This window comes from Macaca mulatta, chromosome 4 (assembly GCF_049350105.2).
Source record: "Macaca mulatta isolate MMU2019108-1 chromosome 4, T2T-MMU8v2.0, whole genome shotgun sequence".
Lineage (NCBI taxonomy): Eukaryota > Metazoa > Chordata > Mammalia > Primates > Cercopithecidae > Macaca > Macaca mulatta.
In genome coordinates, this window is record NC_133409.1 from 170,054,753 (window position 1) to 170,077,523 (window position 22,771).

The window sequence follows — 22,771 nt, forward strand, 5'->3', positions numbered from 1 at the left end:
AGAAGACTATGGGCTAAGTTCAAATTCTAGCTCTGTTATTTCTAACTGGCAATTATTTAATCTCCCTAAGCTTCAGTTTCCTCGTCTGTCAAGTGAAGTTAATAATACTATATAGGTCTGGTACAAGATTCAAGTCCATAAGTCATGGAAAAGGTCAAGTATACTTCGTATTACACAGTAACATGAGCAGAGCACAACGGAAGATTGCTCCTGCTGTTGTCATCAATATAACATTGTTGAAGCACATCCTACCTGGGAAGAAGGAAACAAGGAGCAGCTGTTGTCTTGCCACACCTTGAACAATGGTAGTAGCTGGCTTCCAAAGACGGGCCCCACTGAACCTTGTTCTGGCATCCGCACCCTTGTTTAGTCCACCCAACAACGAATCTGGGCTGGCCCCATGGCTTGCTTTAACCATTAGAATAATGTGACTATAATACTAAGCCAATGTTGTACCTAAGCCTTTAAAAGGCATGGAAGCATCTTATTTTGTGCTTTTAGGGGCCCTCAACTCCCTGCTGGAGAGACCATAGGAAGAAACCACATGGAAAAGCCCTGAGACTACATAAACAGGGAAAGCGGCCCAGCTTTCCTCGCACCTTAGTGAGCCTCCAGATAACTCCAATGCAATCTACCTGAAAATGCATGAGAGACCCCAAGAGAGACCAGCAGAAGAACAATCTCACTGAGCCCAGTCAATCCCCAAGCCATAAGCGATAATACAGAGGTTGCTGTTTTCAAGCCATTATGTTTTAGGGGGTTTTGTAACACAGCAATAGATAACCCAAATTGTCCAAATTGGACAATAATTCTGTGCAAACAACCTGAGCTTTTAACACACGCTGTCATTTAGCCTAACCTGTGCACGACTATGAAAAACTGAAAAACAATCATGAATGATGACAAATTCTTCAAAGATTGGGACCTTCCATCGTATGCATCCATAAGTACCCTAAGTATCCTACCTCCTCTCCTCTTTCAGATCTTAGTAAACAGAGAAACTTAAAAATATATTAATATCTGGCTGGCTTATTGACTTTCAGTTCAATATGTACTTATCTGGTACCTATTCTGTACCAGGTGCTCCGCTCAACACTAGAAGACAAAAGGATATCAGCAGAGTCAATGCGATTAAGGATTTCATAGCCTGGACTTACAAGCAGAAAGTGCTGGATAAAGTTCGCTTTGAGAAGAAATAATTACATATTTTACAATCCACCCCTAGAAGGTAACGGATTGCCATAGTCTTTTAGCCTGTACCTGTTAGAGATGTTTTTAAAAACATAAAACAGGACCATTAAGTCTACTTTGCTTTCTAACCACTAGATGTTCCCTTTCTGAGTCATGATGAATACGCAGCTAAGAATATTCCTTGCTTATCTATGCTGGATCTTTTTTTTTTTTTTTTTTTTTTTTTTAAGAAGAAATGAAATGCTCCCTCCAATGAAATGCTCCAATCACTCACCCAAAGGGAATATGTGATCTGGCCAGATGCTGAAGGCTATTCAACTTGGTTTGATAGTTTCTTATTAAAATCAGATGCTAACTAGTGCTGATTATTTGCATGTTTGTTTTTCCTAGTCACGAGAATTGTCATTGCTGAAAAATGTGTGCAAATATATTTATTTGGCTTAACAGTCACTTTGCTGATGTTTCAATTTCCCTGGGAATGCCACAGCCATGTTAAGGCAAATTTTGCAGCTTGACACAATCTAACCAATCTTAAAATCTCCCTCAAGCTCATATCCTCTTTTGATGTTTACTATCTAACCAATCTTAAAAAACATCTCCCTCAAGCTCACATCCTCTTTTGATGTTTACTATATATTTCTCATTTCCCCTCTCAACCCAACATCTTAAAAGAAGATGACTACTTCCTCTCCTCTCAATTACTCCTCAACCATATGCTATCTAAATCCCAGCCACGTGGCTTCCCTAAAGTCATAATCCCAAAGGACAGCAATGATGAGCTGTCTATGCCCACCAGACACGTCTCAGTCCTTACCATCTTGTCAAGATCTGCCAGAGTAGACTCTTCTTTCTGGAGCCCTCTCCTCCTCTGGTTCACCGAGACCACCAGTCCCTCCTAGTTTTCCTCCAAACTCTAGTGGGCCATCTGCCTTCTCTGATAAATTCATCTTTTTCCCTCACAAATCTGCTCCTCTTCAGTGTCCCTGACTTAGTCAATGGTACAATGTGGAGGGAAAGTTAAATATTAAACTCGAACTCAATTGTACATGGACACAAACAATGGTCACCAAGTCCCGGAACAGGTGAGTTAAGGCATTCATCCAGCGCTGTTTTGGAGAAATCTCTATTTCAATCTATTCCTATACATTAGTTATTGAAAAACAACAGACAATCGCGAAAATCAAGTTGACTTTTGTGTTCCTTGAGCCCAGTCGCGAAGGGCCTTCTTGACTGGGCTTCATGCCAAACAACTCGTTACAAAAAGACCTAGGGTCCCAGATCGCGCTGAAGCTTCATGAGACCTCTCCTCATCTGTGCACGCACGAGTGGCTGACTCTGGAGCCCAGGCTGTTCCTTCCCGGTCTGGTGGTGAATCCTCCATAGTCTGGCGAGTGTGTATATATACATACATATATATATATATGTATATTCCCTTCTCCCCTTCCTGTTGCAATTTATTATATTCATTTGCATATTATACAATTTGCTTATTATAGCTGCATTGCCATTTACGTGGGATAAAACTTGTTTACCCTTAAAGGTATCGTGGGTGTGTCTTTTCTTCTCCCCTCGCGCAACTCCCGCACAGAACATACCTCCATCCATTTAATTGCTCAGTGAGAAACGAAAGAGTGGTTTTTTTTGTTCTTCTCCCCACTTCCACATCCAATCTGTAATCAAGTCTTGCTCATTCTGTCTCCTAAATATCTCTTGGATCTGTTCACAGTCTTCAGTTCCTAATGTCACTATTTTAGTCTAGGCTATCTCCCTCTCTCCCCAACATTATAATCAACCACCTGCTAACCAGTTTCCTTGTTATCAGAATCAATAAGGACGCGATATTCCATTTGATGTGACAGGAATGAGGTATCATCTTAATTCTATCACAAGTAAATTTTCTCTCATTACCAACACAACATCAACATTTATAGAAGTTGTTATGTTATAAACTTGTAAACACCACTTGGTGCCACGCCAAGCTTTTCCCATAATATAGAGAATAATTGTTCTAAAATGCAAGTCCTCTCATAATTTCCTATTGCATTAGGATAACACCCAGACTCCTTAACATACCTCATAAGACCCTTTACGAGCAGATTCTTGTCCATCTCTTCAGCCTCATCTCTCACTACTCTCTGTCCTTCCCCCAACAATCCTTTTCAAGTCATAATTTATTTTATTTTTTTGAGACAGGGTCTTGCTCCATTGCCCAGGCTGGAGTGTGGTAGTGCAAACATGACTCACTGCAGCCTTGATCTCCTGGACTGATGTGATCCTCCCACCTTAGCCTCTCCAGTAGCTGGGACTTCAGGCATACGCCATCACACTCAGCTAATTTTTATTTTTTCATTTCATTTCATTTCATTTCATTTTGCAGTGATGATGGGGGCTTGCTGTGTTGTCAAGGTTAGTCTCAAACTCGTGGGCTCAAGTAATTCTCCCGCTTTGGCCTCCCAAAGTGCTGGGATTACAGGCATAAGTCAAGGTGCCCGGCCATAATTTCTTTTTAAGCTGTAGACTGTTAACGTCTCCTCTCTTCCCTGGTTCTCCTACATTCCGTTCTGCCTACCAGGAGAGATTTCTTCACATGCATTGCTAACCCCTTGGTGAAACATCCCTTTGTCTAGCAAACCTTTCCCGGTAACTTGCCACTCAATTGGGTATGTCTCCTTCAAGCTCTCAAAGCCCCTGTACATCTCTTATCACTTCACTTCTACTTTATTGTAATTGCTGGCTTTATTATCTGTTTTCCCTTTAAGACCATAACCTTTGGGAGGTAGGGGCCATGTCCGTCCTCACTATTGCAATGGTATGGATTTCGTATGAACAATGGCAGCATCTGGCACATAAATAAATTCAATACAGTAAGCTAGTATCGTGTATGAACCTCCTATAGTTTACAGAAGTCCAACAGCCTAGGCTCTGAACAAGTAGACTATGTTATTCTGTTAGACTGAGAAACAGGAACACCAAGGGAGCACTTAAGTTAGAGTGCAAGGCCTGTAATCCTTCATCTTTCAAGCACATCAGAACCTATTCATAATCATTCATTTTTTTCAACCTATCAATTTTGTCTCTTTGCTTTAAGCTTCCAGCTCAAGAGTTATGCCAGTGACGGGGCATGGAGTCTTCATGGTGGACGTAGCTAGTCTTATGCTGGATAAGAGGCCATGTTTCCCTTTACTAACAATGATCTTCCATCCCACACTACAAAGATGTCAAGGCAAGACATGATGTAACTATGGGTTTATTTTTCTACTCCAAGAATTGCAGATGTACTCTGTCAATGAGATGGAATGCTAGGGTTTCCTGACAGAAGAATGAGAAATCTGGGGTTAGCGTGGAGGGCAACCATCCTGGACACGAGGAACAGACTCTTCCAGAACAGCCCAGAAGCCTATCACCATCAGGTCCAAAGGCAGAATCCAATGTAGACTGCCTTGGCTATCCAAGAATTTTTATTTAAAGAAGAATAATCCTAGATATGTGGGCTTCCATGGAAGTGATTCCTGGGACATAGTGGTTGTTAAAGTCATAAGCAACTCTGGGTGAACTGATGGAAGAAATAAGGGAAGCAGAGTCTAGCCCTGTGGGAAAGGGGAAGCTAGGAAACTAGGCGAAGTGTTTGGCTAACAGGCCAGGGTTAAGGGCTGGTTCTTGTTTGATTGGGGGATTTCAGGATAAACAGAACCTACGGCAAAATGACAATTAGGCAGAGGGGGCTTAGGGAGAGGGCTGGAGCTCTATGCTCACCTGAGTGCCTAAAGACTTTCCTGTGCATACATACTGTTACATCAGTCTTGTGTTGCAAATAAAATACTGGGCAAAAGCAAGGAGACTGTTTCTGGACACTGTCGTGAGTATCAGGAAAGTTTCCAACGTATTTCCGGCCCAGCCCTTCATTATTGCCATCATTTAGGTGAGGCTGACACAGGCAGACTAAGGCTACGTTTCACAGGTTCCCAATTGCATGGAAGATGAACAAGCAATCAATTATTTGTATCTGAAGCTGCTGCCTAATTATCGTACTACTTTACCTATATCAGGTGGCTATGCTAATAGCTGGAGTGAAACATTCAAAAGCAAATTATGGTTTTGATTTTCTATGAATCAATTGAACTGCAGTACTTTATTGCTTAAAAATATGATGGACCAAAACATCTTAATTTGGAAAAAGAAAAACAGAAAATTTTTCCGAGAAAATATCAATTCAAAATTAGTTGAATGCAAAAACCAAAGAGGAAATTTCCTTTTTTTCCTCGATTGAAAATGGCAAATTAAGTCAGCACAAAACTCAGCAAATAACATATATAGTTGTTAGTCTACTAGTAAGTAGGATCATTTACCATGTTTTCAATAAGGCAATTTCCAGTTTCCTAACTTTTTCCTCTACCTCAACTGTCCACTCCCATGGTCTGAGTTTTTATCTTGTCTCTATAACTGTACCACCTTAAAAACCACTAATTCAAGAATGCAGCTGTTTACCTATCAGCTCGTGATCTGTATTGCTTCTGCAATTGTCCCCACTGACCAATTTAAACTTCTTTGACCTCTTTGGAAATTAATATTTATTGATTTTTTCTAATTCCTCTGAACTCCCCTGGACCTTTCCTGTGCTATCTAAAATTCAGTACTGCAGTGGGTCCCCTGCCAAACTGTGTCCCCCAAAAGATACATCCAAGTCCCAACCCTTGGTGCCCATGAATGTGATCTTATTTGGAAATAAGGTCTTTGCAGATATAACAAATTCAAGGATATCTGAATGAGAATATCCTGGATATGCAGGTGGTCCCTAAATCCAATTTCTGGTATCCTTATAAGAGAAAAGGAGAAAGAGAGAGACTTGAGACACAGAGAGATGCCATGTGAAGGTGGTGGCAGAGATTCAAATTATGCAGCTGCCAGCTAAGGAACACCAAGGATTACCAGTGGCCACTGGCAGGGAGGAGAGAGGCACGAACAGATTCTCCCTTAGAGTTTCCAGAATGAACCCACCCTGCCAACACTTTGACTTTAGATTTCTGGAACTGCAGGAGAAGCTCTGTTGTTTTAAGCCACCAAGTTTATAGTAATTTGTTATAGCAGCTTAGGAAACTAACTCAATCTCCCTTGCCCTCCTTTTCTTTCTACTTATCTGGCAAAACTCCAGTTCTGGATGGACCCAACTATTAGCTGTACCAGGACAGCCAAAAGCCAGTGAAAAAAAGTCATCAGTATCATGCAGAGTCATAATCATCAATCTGGAATGGACTTCACCCTGTACGTTCTTCTCCTCCTCTCCCTGTTAGGAGATAACCTCGCTTATTACCTAGACAAACTCAGTCACCACTGGATGAGCTCACCAAATGTAATCATTCTATCTACTGCTGCAGCTTCCCTCTGATTGCAGTGGAGTTCATTCCTTTTCTGATACCGGCCCTTCTTTCTGTGTCTTGTAACCCATCTACTCCTCACTTCTCAGCACCCTTACCCTATCTCTTCTGTCTGATATATTCTAACTCCTTCTACTGCCTCTTTCACATTTGCTTTTCCTCTTGATTTCTCTTGCATGATGACAAACAATGGTGACAAATCAGAAGGCACACATACAACCCCCTACAGACACAAATAGATTTCCTCCATCATCCATCTTGTCCTATTTCTTACCCACTTAACTGCTGAACTTCTCAAAAATTTAATCCCATTTTCACCCAGTTCCCACTAACTTCTCACTCTACACTAATCTGACATCTGCCCCAAACAATCCATCCAGGCAGCACTTGCTAAGTCACCAATAATCTCTAGTTGAGTGGAACCACTAGTGTCAATGGACATTTTTCTGTACTTCTTCCACTTGACTTCATCGTATTAAACACAGTTAACTGTAGCCTCCTGGATGCCTTCTGTTCTTGGTGTCCACCTCATCTTAGGCTTATGGTTTTCCTCCTACCTCTCTGGCCACTGCCTCTCTATCTCCTTTACAGGCTCCTCCTCCTCTATCTAGTCTTAGGGACAATAATCTTCCCTTGTCTATAAGACTGTCCTTGGCCCTCTTTTCTTTCCATTCTGTTCTTGTTTCCTAGCCAATCTTATATGTAATCATCACTCTAATTATTATACATATGCAAATGACCTGAAATTTACATAACCGGCCCAGACCTCTCTTTTGCATTCCATATATTCAACTGCCAACTCTGGATATCACAAAGTTGACTCAAGCACATACCTACACATCTAAAATTGGAATCATACCCCCAAACCTGTCACTCTTCTAAAGTACTCATCTCACGTAAAGTCACCACCATAAACCAACATTAGGGTGTCAAACTTTACACTTTAAAACAATTTTTTTATTTTTAAAATTGCCAACTTTATTGAGGTATAATTGTATACAAACTGCATGTTTACATATACAAGTAGATGAGTTTGGACGTATGCATCCAACCAAGATATCACCACAATCAAGGTAATAAACACATCCATCACCTTCAAAAGTTTCCTTGTGTCCCTCTGTGGGCTTTTTGCGTGTGTATGTGTGTGTGTGTGTGTGTGTGTGGTAAGAACATTTAACATAAAATCTACCACCTTAAATTTTTAAGTGCATAATACTGGATTGTTAATTAGAGACACCGTATTATACAGTAGACCTCTAGAACTAATTCATCTTGCATAACTGAGCTTTTATGGCCACTGAGAAACAACTCCCCACTTCCCCGTCCCCTGGCAACCACCCTTCTACTTGACTCTTTCAGATACCTCATGGAAGTGGGCTCATGCCACATTTGTCCATCTGTACCCAGTATATTTCACTTGGCCTGGTGCCCTCCAGGTTTACCCATTTTGTCACAAATGGTAGGATTTCCTTCTCTTTTAAGACTAAATAATATTGCCCCCAAATGTCAAAATGGAACATTCCTTTCCAAAGGTGACACTGCTTCTATCTCTCCTTTCCATGTTTGCCCCGTTACTAAGTCTTTTGTTCCTTATAAAATCTCTCAAATCCATCCCTTTCTACTACCACACATTAGTTCAGGCTACTATCATCTGCAAAATGCCTCGCACTGGTTGTCTGCAGCCACTCACACGCCTGAATCTGCTCTAAACAAGGCAGAATCAGTGGGGAGCTGGTGTTTGGTTACCTCTCCAGCCTCAGCCCGCACCACACTCAGCTCTCCATTCTCTAGCCACTGGTCTTTCTCGCTCTCCTAGACTGCTCACCTCTCCTTCTTCTACTACAGGGCCTTTGCACAAGCTCTTTCTGCTGCTCATTTTCTACATTTCTATACTTTCCTCAGACTCTAGCCCAAACCTCTCTTCCTTAGGAAAGTTTCCCTGACCCCTCAAGACTAAGTGAAGTCCCCCCTCTCATTCTCCCAAGTACCTTTCCTTCATTGCCCTTATCACAGGTGTGACTTTACCTTTACTTTTGTAATTTCAACATTTGACCAGCTGTCTCTCCACTATATCGTGCATGCCAGGAGGTCACCGACTAGGTCTGGTTTAGCTCACAGCTATATACCCGGAGCCAGGTGACATTCGGCATGTGGTAGACACTTAGTAAAAGTTTTTCATGTTTTTCTCTCCCCACCAAAACCCAAGACCCTAGGTGTGCAGAAAAATCTTAGAAGCACAAAGGGAATTCTGACATATTGTAGATTTCCAGGGCCAACCCCTGCAGCTTATGATTTTCTGTCAAGAGGAAATAAAAGCATAACTCAGTGGTGTCTTCACAGTTTCTGCCTGCCAGTTCTACTTTTCTATAAATACAGTCCTCATTTTCAAGGATTTTGGATAAGATCGCTGCAGTTGACTATTTTGGGGAGGCACTGCCTGTTCTATTTCAGAGGGGATGTTATCATCTGTCTTCATTCCTGGGGCAGGTGTGGAGACGCATTGTGGACAACACTGCAGATTCACATAAGAAGCTGAATGTATCAGGCTCACAGGTTCACATGCCCTGGGCAGGGCCTCAGAGGGCAGACTGAAAGGCATGTGGGGATCGTCTCCCTGAAGACCCATTACTTTATGTTTCACCCATTCCTGTTTTCCTCCTGCCATCCTGTGATGCAGGACTGCTGCTGAGAGCTGCTCCTTGTCTTAATAGTGCTTTCACCACCACCTGGAGCTCAGCCTCTGGGTCTTAACGCTCAGGACCTTTTAAGGATGGCAGCCTTCAGCTTAGAATAGGAAAGATGTAAGAGTAGCATTCGAAGTGGAGGTCTAAGTTCAAAACATTCATGTAAACGTTGATGTCAAAATTGAGGGAAACGTTGAAATCATAATTTTCCAATGTAGTTTTCTTATCGCTATACAAGAGCAAACAAGATTTCTGAGTGTCCCCTTGTATAAGGTACACTATTTACTATCAAATATTGCAATTTATTCCTTGTATAAAGGTATACCCAGAAATTTAATTACAAAGAGACACATAAGCCCCTGTAACAAGTTACAGTTAAACCACAGTATACCTAATCATGGCAAATTATAAATGTAACCCAGTCTGTAAACAATAACAAGCCAAGTAAACACTGTATTGATGCCTTTTTGTGTGTTCAAAGAAGGATATACTTTTAAATACAAATAAATAATACAATTATATGGACTTATCCTTTGTATTTAAAAAGGTGGATAATATTGTATATATGAAAGGATATGACATAGACTGAGTAAGATTTTCTCATTAACCAAAGTCTACTCAGGCTCCCCTGAACTCCTTTTTCCTTTTTTCTAAATTAATACACAATAGTTGTATATATTTTGGGGGTACATTTTGATATATATTTGTATATAAATACATACATTTTGTATATATTTAGGGGTGATATTTGGATGCATGTATACAATGTATAGTCATCAAATCAGGATAATTGGGAATATCCATCATCTCAAACAGTTATCTTTTCTTTGTTAGAACATTCCAATTCTTCTCTTCCAGCTAGTTGAAATTTATAAAAAATTCTTAACTATAGTCTAATCTATTATATTTTATTCCTTCTAACTAACTGTAGTTTTGTACTCATTAACCAACTTCTCTTCATTCTCCCTTCCCCCACCCTGAACTCTTTTTCACTGAGCCTGACTTTGGCCTTCCATGTTCTTCTTTCCATTGTCCAATTTCAGCAAGGATCCTGGTAAGTCAGTTTAACCAGAATCTCCCCATCTTCAATATCAGATCATTCTCATTATTTAATCATCAGGTTCCTCAGTCCCCACCATCTCCCAGGTGATAGCTGATCACCCTGGCCTGTCTTCAGCAAGAATCCTGTTACATTGGCTTAGCCAGAATCCCCCTTACTCTTGATGTTTCCTTTTAGTAATTTTCCACCCAGGGACCCTCACTCTGCTCCTTGGTTGTAAATTCCCACTTGCCCATGCTGTATCAGAGTTGAGTCCTGACCATTTCTCCCACTGCAAGACCTGATCGCAGTGGTCCCTATACTTCTCTCAGTGGTCTTGAATAAAGGCTGCCTTATCTTCAACAAGCATCAATGAATAACTTTTCCTTTAACAACACATACATACAAGACAAAGATATGTATACCAGCTAAAATTGGCTAACCAACGAACATTCCCTCAATCAACCAATTCTCATGTATATTTATTTAGATATGACTCTTATACACACATGGAAAAGTTTGCTTTTTGTATGTGTGAGATAGTGTCTCCGCTGGTCACCCAAGCTAGAGTATAGCGGCACGAGCACAGCTCACTGCAGCCTTGAACTCCTGGGTTCAAGCAATCCTCTCACCTCAGCCTCCTGAGTACCTGGGACTACAGACATGTGTCCCCATGCTAATTTTATGTTTTGTAGAGATGAGGTCTCACTATGTCGCCCAAGCTGATCTTTAACTTCTGGGCTCAAGGGATCCTCTTACCTGGGCTGCCCAAAATGTTGAGATTGCAAGAGAGAGCTACTGTGTCTGGCCAACTTTTTTAAAACTAGCATATCTTTAGTTACGTCATGTGCTCATCCATCTATCATGATATAAAGGTATTCTCCAGTGTATTCTCTACTTTCTCTAATTCAGGAGCAGAATGTCTCTAAGAAAACAAAACAAAACTGCATACAAATATCGCATTCACCTGCCACGTTCATCAGTCTGGCCATAGAGATCACAAGAACTTGCTATGATCGTTAATGATAAAAATGATTTAAGGTTAGCAACTCTGTTTGTCGCATGTTTTTATTCTTTCTCCCAAATGAGCTTAAAACAAAATTTTTGAAGATGTTTAATAATTCCTGAGTAATCTGATGCCATTGTATTTGCACCTATCAGGTGATAAGTTTTCCAATGTCTTGAAGAAGTTGGCATAACGGGTCATGTGAGAAGCCTCAGGGCTTTGCCTTGTGGCCTTGTCAAATGTACTAAACAAAGCCCTTGACTTGCCAGGAGGAAATGCATCCACCACTCCATCATTCAGGGATTCATGCTGACAAATGACAATTACCGAAATGTATATACAAACCATTTCGCTTAGCAAAGTCAGGAAGAGACCTTATGGCATCTTTGTTTTATATATATATATATATATATATATATATATATATATATATATATTTCAATGCTTATAAAACACTCCCATTTTCTTTCTTGTTTCAGTGTCTTACATCTTACTTTGCCTAAAGAATGTATTTCATTTAGAGTTCTTCTCTCTGAGACAATGACCTAAGTGCCCTTTCCTGTCTCACTCAGCAGAGGATACGCATTTGGAGTTTTGTTCACTTGTAAATCACTCAGTTGTTTTTAGGGATGCACAAATGACCTACAGGTTTTGCGACACCTTAAGGAACCAGTACAACGACTGAGAGAGTAGAGAATGCAGAGCCAGAGTGGTGGGACTTATATGAGAAATGATTTAGAAATTTATGAAATTCAGAGATTCATTCTTATCTCAGGAATTAACAAATATAACATCAGCATGGTGGGGCTTCCATCTAAGAAACAGAGTCAGAAAACATGAGCTAGTCAGAAAACATGGCTACCATGAGAATTAAGATTTCAAGACTCTGCCGCTTTTCTATGTTATTCTCTTTATTTTCCAAAAGTGATTAGCATTAAAATTCTCAGATCTGTGGACTGATATTCAGGTACAAGAAGCACATCTCCTATTTCAAGGTTAGTTTGGGTGTGAGGCAAAGCAGGAGGAAACCCAAGAAATGGAAGAGGTGATGATTCTGAGCAGGCGAGAAGGCAGGTTGAGTTTTTGAGGATGTAGAGGGAAGAAGGAAATGAAAGCCTTCAAGCCAGGGTAGCCTTGGCAATGACTGGGCACGTGATTAGAAAAATCAAAATGAAGTTCCATGGACTTAGTTGTGACCCTCCCACATTCATATGTTGAAACCCTCACTCCCCATGTGTTGGTATCTGGAGAAAGGGGACTTTGGGAGGTGATTAGGATTAGATGAGGTCATGTAGGTAGGGCACTCATGATGGATTTAGTGTCTTTATAAGGAGAGACTCTCGCCAGCCTGCTCACACTCACTTACGCACATGCTCTCTCTGTGCACACAAAAATGAAGAGGTGATGTGAGTGTACAGCAAGATGGCTGCCGCCCACAAGACAAGAGAAGAGGCCTCAGAAGGAAACCTATCTTGCAGCAACTTGATCTTGGTCTTCCAGCCTCCAGAACTGTGAGAAACACATTTCTGTTGTTTAAGCCACCCAGTCTATGGTGTTTTGTTATGGCAGCCCAAACCGACCAAAACCAAAGAGAATCTATATAGCTCTTCCACTATCTGACTGCAGACCCAATGGGGCGAAGTCAAAACTCTGTGTCTTTCCCTGTAGCACATTTCCCTCTGCACACCCTTACTTATTGAAAAAATATCCACCTAAGATGCCACACGAACTCTCCACAAACATTAACTCATGTAAGGTATTTTTCTTACTTCTATTTTTATAGATGAGGAAGCTAAAGTACAGCATTAATAAACTGAGCAAGATCATATAACCAGCAAGTATCAGATTTGGGATTCCACCCCAGGAAGTCTGGCTCCAGGATCTGTGCTCTTAACCCCTCAGCTGTGCTGACTTTCCCCACATTTCTTTGGTGTTCATTGAGCCACAAACTGTACAGTTATCTTTGCCACTACAATGATTCATTTGTATTCTTTGTTTTCCTGCTATGCCCAAGAATCACTTATTCAAGATTTTTCCTCCATGAAATAACCTATTCTTATCTGCCAGTAACCATATAACTTGTTTTCTGCTATGTGTTCACTTTTACTGGAATAGTGAAAATAACATTGAATATAATAAATGGATCATCAATGCCAGAATAAAAGCATTCAATTATAGAAAAGGTGGAGTTCTAAATTCAGATTATTCATAGATCATATAAAAAGGATGGTTCTTTAATTTAAAAACAAACAAAAAAACATGAGAAATGAGAAAACACATATAGGATATAAAAGTCATTCTTGGTCATATTGAAGAATTTTTAAAGACAAGGGCAAGTCCAAGGCTTGATATTTTTTTCCCTTTGGTTCAAAAAGTCTATTGCAATTAAATTCTATTAATTAAGATAATAGAGTTGAAGGCAACAAACACCCAATGAGAAATGAAAAAACAAATCATCCTACCTGCTGACGTGTGTTTGAACTTTTCGCTTTTCTTCTTCCTCCATTTCCAAGGCTTGAAAATCCTTCCCAGGTTGGCAAACTTACTTCTCCTGCGGATGGGTGGGGTGTGGGTGCCTGGGACGAGGGAGTCAGAACGCATCGCCGCCAGCCTCTCCACTTCCTCAGCTTGTTATTTCCAAGAAAGAGATGAAAATAAAGAGAGAAAAAGAGTGTTAAAATGAGAGCCTCACAGATGGCCAACATTTTCCATGGTTACAGATAACAGAAACCACGTGACCAGAGTTTCTTTTTGCCTTTTGGAATGGAAGTCATACCAGTGTGTTCTGAAGGCTGAGGACAGTTGGCCAAACCGTAGAGATTCAGAACACCCCAGCCAAATTTGCTCAACTACTACCTAGGCTGGAGGAGGAAGAGAAAGAGGAGGAGAGCTCTCTGGACAAGTCAAGGACTCCCGCCCAAAACAGGGAGAGGCCACCAGAAGATTCAAATGAGAGTCAGTGTAACTACTGGTCCAGCAATTTCTCAAATGAGACTTGGCAAATGCAATCACTACAGCACTGTCTGCTGAGAAAAAAGAAGACAGAAAACATTTATCAACTGTCTATTCCAAAGCCAATGTCTCCAACACCCACTGCTCTCTACTTCCTACTACCTGGCTTTACCTAGACCTTCAGCAGCACTGAAATCTGTTAAGCAAGTGACTGTACTTTAGGATTACTGATTTATTTTAGAATCACTCACACTTCCATTAGATTTTACAATTGTCTTAATTCCACTAGTTTTTCTTTCCCTAGAGTCTTGCTAAAAAAAAAAATTCTTAGAAATTGAGAGCTGGGGGTATCTTTAGGGAAAATCTACGCTAATCCCAATAACGGAACACTTGAGCATATTCAGACTTTTAATCTCATAATGCCTAGTGGACCCTTCTTTAAAGGTCACAATCATCCCAACCTCTTTTTACCACATGAAATAAAACTAACTCTTTTCCATATTTACAGAGTCCAATACTCCAACTTGAATTTTTAAGAAAGGAATAATCGGAGAAAACAAGCTCTTTGGCAAAATTGAGGGCATGGATTCAACTTCCCAGAAAGCAAAACGGTATCTGAAGCCATGGCAAATTCCAAACCACTTTGTTTGGCCTTGACCATAGTCTCTCAAAAAAAAATCATCCAGACTTCTGCAACCTATGCATTCCTTGCAAGTTCAACCTGTCAATGACCACATAAAAATGATAGTCTGCTTGTTGTGGTCTGAACATAGTTTTAACTCAGGAGATCCATTCATTCAATACATATGGAATTTTGAGTGTGTGCTGTGGCAGTTTTATTGGTGACAGATGTGATAAGCTAGTAAGAGCTCCCCACAGCAGGACTGAAAGAAAGCAGATGGAATTGAGAGACACGTCGGAAGCAAAGTCAAAAGAACTTAGTGACTGATTGAGTGACCTGAAGGACTGGAGGCAGATCATTGGCAATTCCCAGATTCAGGTCAGCAGAGTAGTACCCTTCATTCATAGAGATAAGGGAGACAGGGGAGGGCACAGGTTTAGGGGTGAGGACAGCCATGATTTGGACATATTGCAATGAAGAAGGCACTTAAACCTTTTACTACCTGGTTCAACGCACTGGGAGGTCCTTTTTTCAATCATTTAATTAAGTGGCCACTTAAATCTCTGCCAGACACTATGACCATTTCTGGGGAAGACACATAGGAAAACCAGTCTTGAGCACAGAGTTCCAAGGAGGAGATAGAGGGATCAGTGTATAAGAACATACCACAACAGAGCTACGATGTAAAACTCAATGGAGGTGAAGAGGAGAGAGCAACTAATTCTGCTTCACAGCATTGGAGAAGACCTTGAGGGAGGTCACTTTGGGCTTAAGTTTTGAAAGACGAGGGACTGTTCTCCCTGCAAAGGGAAGAGGGAGAAGTGGATCCCTGGGAGGAGAAACAGACCCAACAGGAACAGAGAGGGCTGAAAGTACAGAACGTCTGGGGACTTGAAGGAACTCAGTCAACTGTGAGCCTCAGTGACGTTAGGTGAGATGAAGCACTAATGGAGAGAGAGTGGGGTTGGAGGGTCTGTAACCAGATCATGCAAGCTCTTGAAATGAATTGGCATTTGGGGTTCACCCTCTGAGCAGAGGGACAAGGAGAATTTGAAAATGGGAAACTGGTATTATTACATTCAACCAAAATGTATTGCATGCTCACTCTGTACCAGATGCTTAGGCTATGAGGTAAACAAAACAGATAAAAACACCAATTCATAGAGTTCACATGCGGAGGTAGGGTGAAGGGCAGACAGCAAACACTGAAACCAAATAAATTATAGAGTGTGCCAGAAGATACTTGCTTTGGGGAAAAAAATAATGAGTGGAACCCGGTAAAGTAGATCAAGAGTACCTGGCATGGAATGGGGTGGTCAGCCTGATCGAGAAGGGCCAACCCCCACATTCCATGCCAGGTACTCGAGAATGGGGGAGTCGGCCTGATCAGGATGCAACTAGCTTTGTTTCTTAGGAATATCATTGCAGCGGCAAAGGTAACCTGACTCGGAATATGGAGAAATCCTTGACAGCGAGAACCATCAGGAGGACACTGCAATCACAGTGACTAGGATTCAAGCAGGAGCCTGATAGAAGGATAGGAAGAAAAGATGAGATTCAGCCAGGTGGGAGAATCAGCAGATTTGGTAACTCTCTGGATAAACATGAGCAAGTGCCAGGAAGTGAGAATGGCTACCATTTTTAGTTTTCATGACTAGGTCAATGTGATGATTTTACATGTTTTAAAGAACTTGATGATAAAGGAAGAAGCAGAATAGGATGGCAGCTCAATGGGGACAAGAACTTTGCAGCCAGATAATTCAGTATTTTTGCAAAGGCTCTTTAGGGCTTAGAACTTTATTTCCTGAGGTAATGAAGAACTATTGAGAGGAAATTGGCCAAGGTAGGAAGGAGAGACGTGATTTGGGGGTCAGTAGGCTGAGCTGCCAGAGCCAGGGGAAAGTGAGAGACCGAAGATGTAGAATAAAGGCTGAGACATGTATGAAAACATGGTTCTTAGGAAGGAGGAGAAGTGGGATCAAAAGTACACAAAAGTATAAGTGATCAGAAGATTTTATGCTGAGTGATTGAAAGTCTGAACTGAAGTGTCTGATCACAAATGGCATAGATCAGATGTGGGCCTCAGGGAGAATAATCTAGCAGCAGTGGTAAAATAACGGATTATTGGAGGCTAAAGGAGGAAGATAAAAGATTCAGAAGGTTTTAAGTACGGCTGTGGAATGGCTGAGGAGAGTGGTAACAATATCAACAACACAGCTACGACAAGGAATAAAAAAGAAATCAAATCAGGCAAGTAAATGGCCTCAGAAGTAACACTGAATTTGAGCATCCTGCTTTTTAAATGGCATCAGCTGCTCGAGTTGGTGCTTCTTCAACAATGTCAGCAGAGCCACATAAGTAGTGATAATTGCGGGAAACCAAAGCAAAGAGGTATTGAGTCGAGGAGGGAAGCAAAGTCACCACAGTCCAGAGGTCTGATTCTCCCAAGGTCACCTCTTCCATACTCATCACTTTCCCCCGCATTTCTTACCTTGGTGAATAGTCTTTTTGTTGCTTTTGTCCAGATTTTACAAGTCTCCAAACCTACATTGCCAGACTTACTCTCCTGCCTTCAAACCTGTATTGGATACTTTCACTAGAAGTCTGTTCCTTGTAGGAACTACAAGTGGCTTCCCACAGCATACGGTAGGAAGTTCTAATGTCCTATATTAGCCTTCAGACAAGGCCAATAACCACTTATTCAAGCTTTTTTCCTCCATGAAATAACCTATTTTTTGTATTAAAACAGCCTGACTTATTACTCTCAACCTGAGTAAGCTGCTCAGAATGATCTTCTAGCACTTCTCTAAACACGGGTTGTAGTCAAAATGAAATGCTCCCTGTAGAAGCAGCTCATCCCGGGATCTCTGGATGCCAGCGGTCTTCAAGGGGATGGGTATCTGCATTTGGTTGGAAGATTTCCTATCATTCTTTGATTCTCAAGAGAGCCTAAGACACAAAAGGTGAAGTTGTAAAAATATTCAGTTTGAGAATTCTCTGAGTTCAGCCAACATAAAACATCTGCTAAAGGTTAAAGAGAGATTATACACAGAATCCTTTAAAAAAATCAAGAGAGGAATTATTCAGGGTTGATACTGAGTTTGCTTCTCACGGTTGGCACTCAATAATGACTTATTAAATAGATAACTGGATAACTGCATTTGATTCAATTCATTCCCTCACATCTTCAGAGGTAAGAAAATAAGTATCGTTATTTGTCTTTTAAAAAAAGTGCCATGAGAACCAAAAGGCTGTTCCACAATCACATCTTTAAGAAATGGATACAAATTATTCTGAAATTGCCCCATTAAAATAATGATATGAAATTAGAAGTGTCTTTGAAAAACCAAGAGTGGCAAGGAACAGAGGGTATTATAAAGGTATAATTATAACTCAGTAGTTAAATGAATCCTTAATAAGTATTATTATGAAATTCATGATGTTTAGCTCTTAAATTCAGTAGATTATTGAGCAGACTGGATCACATTAGGTTTAGTTGATTTATATTTTAATCACCCCATTACATTTTTCTTCAATTCATTTGATGATGGGGGCTAGCTTTGCCATGAGATAATGATATTGGAAGGCTTAAGTGTGAGGATGGCTCAAGAATGAGCCAATTTGTGAATACAGTTTGAAAAGGAAGGGAAGGCTTGGTGCAGTGGCTCACGCCTATAATTACAGCACTTTGGGAGGTCGAGGCAGGTGGATCACCTGAGATCAGGAGTTCAAGACCAGCCTGGCCGACATGGTGAAACCCTGTCTCTACTAAAAATACAAAAAATAAGCTGGGTGTGGTGGCAGGTGCCTGTAATCCCAGCTACTTAGGCTAAGGCAGGAGAATCGCTTGAATCCAAGAGGTGGAGATTGCAGTGAGCGGAGATTGCACCATTGCACTCCAGCCTGGGTGACAAAAGTGAAACTCCATCACACACACACACACAAATAAAAATAAAAAAATAAAAAAAGAGAAAGAGAGAGAAAAGAAAAGGAAGGGTTAAAAAAACAAAACAAACAAACAAAAAAAACAAGGGTTCAGAATAAAGTGTTCTCCCACTGCAGGAACCAGAGAAAGAAAGGGATGAAGGCAAGTGGGAGAGCAAGGTGCAGCCTGCCATGTTTTGGAATCACAAACAGCCTTCCTTGGAAATGGAGCATGTAAAGACAGCTTCGCTTCGGCCTGCTCAAAGGTGGCTACCTTATGCTGTCTGGAGAAAATGCTGAGCCACACATGAATCAGCTTGAATGTCAACTGCCAGGACTGAGCATGTTGAATCAAAACGTTGGAAGCTGGGCAGCTGAGCTCCTTCAGAAGGGTGAAGTAAGGAGCGAGCCATGGGCAAGCAAACTCCTGGGGTCTTTCCTGCTCTACCACCCAAGAGAATGCTCTTTAAAGGACCACACAGTTTGGGCTCCCATTTATGACAAAACTGGATTTTGTTTTATCCATAGGGTGGAAATGATTAGGAGATTATTTTTCTTCCTCCTTAGAAAGGCTAGAAAGAAAATACTTGATGTGTGCATGATTTTAATGAACAAGAACCAAAGCACCTAGGCCTGATGGTGTTCTGAACCCCAGCCCTTGTGGCAGCTTGGGATGACTCTTGGTGGGCTCCTAGGGCCAAATAGTAAGTACTTTAGGCTTTATGGACCATATGGTCTCTGTTGAAGTGGGAGGAGCTGGGCCAGGGGCACTCCTCAGGTACACCATATTTCTCATGGTGGTTTGGCTTTCAAAAGGCATGTGCAAGGATGGCACCACCTTGGCTTCCTGCTGGCCTAGAAAGTGCTAGTCATACAGTGTCCCAGAGAGCAACCTGGAATGAAGGAAGCACGGTGTCTGTGCCATCTCATGTCTAGTCAGAGTCAGCACCAGAGGCAGGAGCGCAGCCCATTTGGGACCCTAGTGGAGAGCTCTCCATGTGCTAAGTGCTCCTAGGGTTTTTGGAGGACCTAAGATTCTCATAGATTGGATTCTTGTTTCTTAATCCTAAGTGAACTCAATAACAGAACGTTTCTGTTGCAGGATCTGATAACCTTCACTTTTGCTTGTAATTAGAAGGGGTTATATATCCCCCTTATTTCACCACCCTAGGAATGGGAACCAAAGATCAGAGTGGAGGTAAGCTAGGCTGTCAGCTCACTATGCTGAAGCAGCACTGCCTTTTTTTTTTTTTTTTTTTTTTGAGACAGGGTTTTGCTCTGTCACCCAGGCTGGAGGCTGGAGTGCAGTGACACGATCTCAGTTCACTGCAACCTCCACCTCCCAGGTTCAAGCCATTCTCATGCCTCAGCCTCCCGAGTAGCCAGGACTACAGGAATGCACCACCACGCTCGGCTAATTTTTGTATTTTTAGCAGAGACAAGGTTTCACCATGTTGTCCAGGCTGGTCTTGAACTCCTAGCCTCATGTGATCCGCCTGCCTTGGCCTCCCAAAGTGCTGGGACTATAGGTGTGAGCCACCACGGCTGGCGTGCACTGCCTTTTCCTGTCCTGCAAAATGATGCCGCACAGGTGCCCAGACATTCAGAAAGGTCCCTTTTATAAATGTACTGTCACTTTCAGAGCTACCTTATCATAAACAAATGAAGGGTTAATATGAATTATCATATGAGGACACTATTTTTCCTTTTTCACTCTAGAATAAGTCATACCATACTCTTATAGAGGCTGGATCTCTTGGAAGAGTTTCTGACAAGCTAGAATTGATTAACCAGAAGATTTTTTTGTTTTTTGATTTTTATTTAAAAAAGAGTAAAACATGTTTATTCTAAAACTCCAGAGTGCCTATCTGGTTTCATTAGGAATGGGATGGGGACTTAAAGTGGGGAGTGGGTGGGACAACGATTGGGTATTAAAGAGGGAAAACAATGGGGACAACAGAGACTCTTTTAGCACAGAGAGGCTGCCTGGTTAAAGGAAAAATATACGCCACGAAGGAGCTAGGAGATAAATCAACAAGGCTGTGTTGTCCAAGAGCTATTAAACACAGAAACGATGCCTGAGTGCTCATGTTAACATTGGTGAGTACGAGGATCACTGACCTTCACTGCCCTCACCTCCTCCTTTGAGGCTCTTTTGCACCTCTGTGCACCACCCTCCTCCTCCCCATCCCTTAGCGTCCAGTCAAAGAGGGATCCAATTTATGTATTAGCACCAAGCTGTGGACACTGATACTGGCTGAGCACGTGGTAATGAGACAGCAACATTTAACTAAGGGGTTATCTGTCTGAATCCAAAGACTGGATGACTTGAGTAACGCAAGTCCTGGTGGGGATGGAGAGGAGGAGGGAGCTCTGGTGCTCCTCAGCTGCTTGGACACACAGGTGGCTATGTTTTCTACCTGGGAACCATCAGAGGAAATTCCATTTACATTCCACACAAAACACCACCCACACCCCAGACGCAACCATTACGCCACATCATGACATTTGGCAGTCTTCCCCACTATGTCTCTGGAGGGGGAGGTCAGCGTTTACATTGAGAGAGTTCAATCTTATTGCTTACAAGAATGGTAGTCCTCATGCGGGATGAAGCAATAATGTGTGCATGCCTATACGACAGAGTCCTGTGGGCTGGGAGGTGGTGGGAGAAGGGAGGGAAGCTGCATATACCTGGACCCAAACTTCTCAACAGATTTGCTCAGGTGATTGGCCAACCTCCTCCTTTGTCTCTGGCTTCTACAGAGTTCTGCCTGGTAAAGGCAGCTCTAGTCACTGCCAGGAGCAAGTCCCTAGGGATGCTTTCATCATAGGTGTGCTGCCGCCTCCTGCACTGTGAACAGGCAGAGCTGCCCTTTAGTGGTCGCCTGGGAAAACACTGTGCTGACATACAATGCGGGGAGATGGGAAGGAAGGGAAACTCAGGGGTCCATGGGTCCAAAGATGGCCCAAGTCATGTTTCTGTTAATTTGCTCCTGAAGCATGAATTGACAGCTAAGAAGAATACAAGAACATCCATAAATCCTGGTGCCCTAAGATGTATCAATTTTAAAGAAAGCAAGAAGGTAGCTCTACTGGTTTTGGAATCATAGGCCACTGTATCAGAAAGAGGCCACATGACCAATGTGGTTTATGGCACTCTGCATTTCCTCCTAACAGGAGGGGGGATTCTAAATGGTATAGTGCTTCCTTAGGTATCAGTGCTGATGACTACTATGATGGTAAAGATCAAAATTGATGATGATGATGATGAGGAGGAGAACAGCATTCATAACAGCTAACATTTTTCAGTCGCTAAGTCTATTCCACTGATCTAAGCACTTAAAATGTGTTACCTTATATAATCCTCAAATTAAACTTGTGAGCTAGGGCTATATATTATCCCCATTTTAGAGCTGAAGAAATTGAGAAGGGACTAATGAAGAGGAAAAAGTGATTCTCGAAAGAAGAGAAACACATGCTTTTAATTAAGACATGCCTATTTGCAAGAATATCTCCTCAATGTGTGCCAGTCTGGCTTTTTGAATCTTTGTATTATTCACTAAAGTAGTAAGAGGGCTTCAGGGATGAGGGAGGAAATGAGCTGCTTTTTCAAAAAGGCTGCAAAACAGATGTCAATTATAAATTGATCCTACTGTAGCAAGAGAAAAGAGGTGCTGTCTTACCCTAAAATGTCATAATATAGATGTACACCTGTCTGTAGGTGCCCTGGAGAATACCCGCCCTAGATCACTAGGACAAAAGAACCGGTAGGACATTATCTACTAAGGACCTGTGCCACAAGCTACAATCATGAACTCAGCAGGTGCCAGTCAGGCCTGGAACAGGCTCAGATCTGCTTCACTTAGAAAATGCTAACCATCGTGTATAGGGGAAAAATATCATGAAACCAGGAGGATGAGGGTCCAGATCCGGAATCTACCACCTAATAGCTACTGGTGGAGATGAGTTCTTTCTGGCCCC

General features: G+C 41.7%; 1 protein-coding gene across 8 annotated transcripts in view; it reads right to left on the reverse strand.

Moving 5' to 3' along the window:
• PHACTR1 (phosphatase and actin regulator 1) overlaps positions 1–22,771 on the reverse strand; it is a 585,520-nt gene that overhangs the window by 227,522 nt on the left and 335,227 nt on the right. For all 8 annotated transcript variants that reach the window (XM_015135539.3, XM_028846699.2, XM_077998524.1 and 5 more), the window contains 1 exon segment: positions 13,755–13,919. In XM_015135539.3, coding sequence (XP_014991025.1) covers positions 13,755–13,919 — 165 coding nt within the window.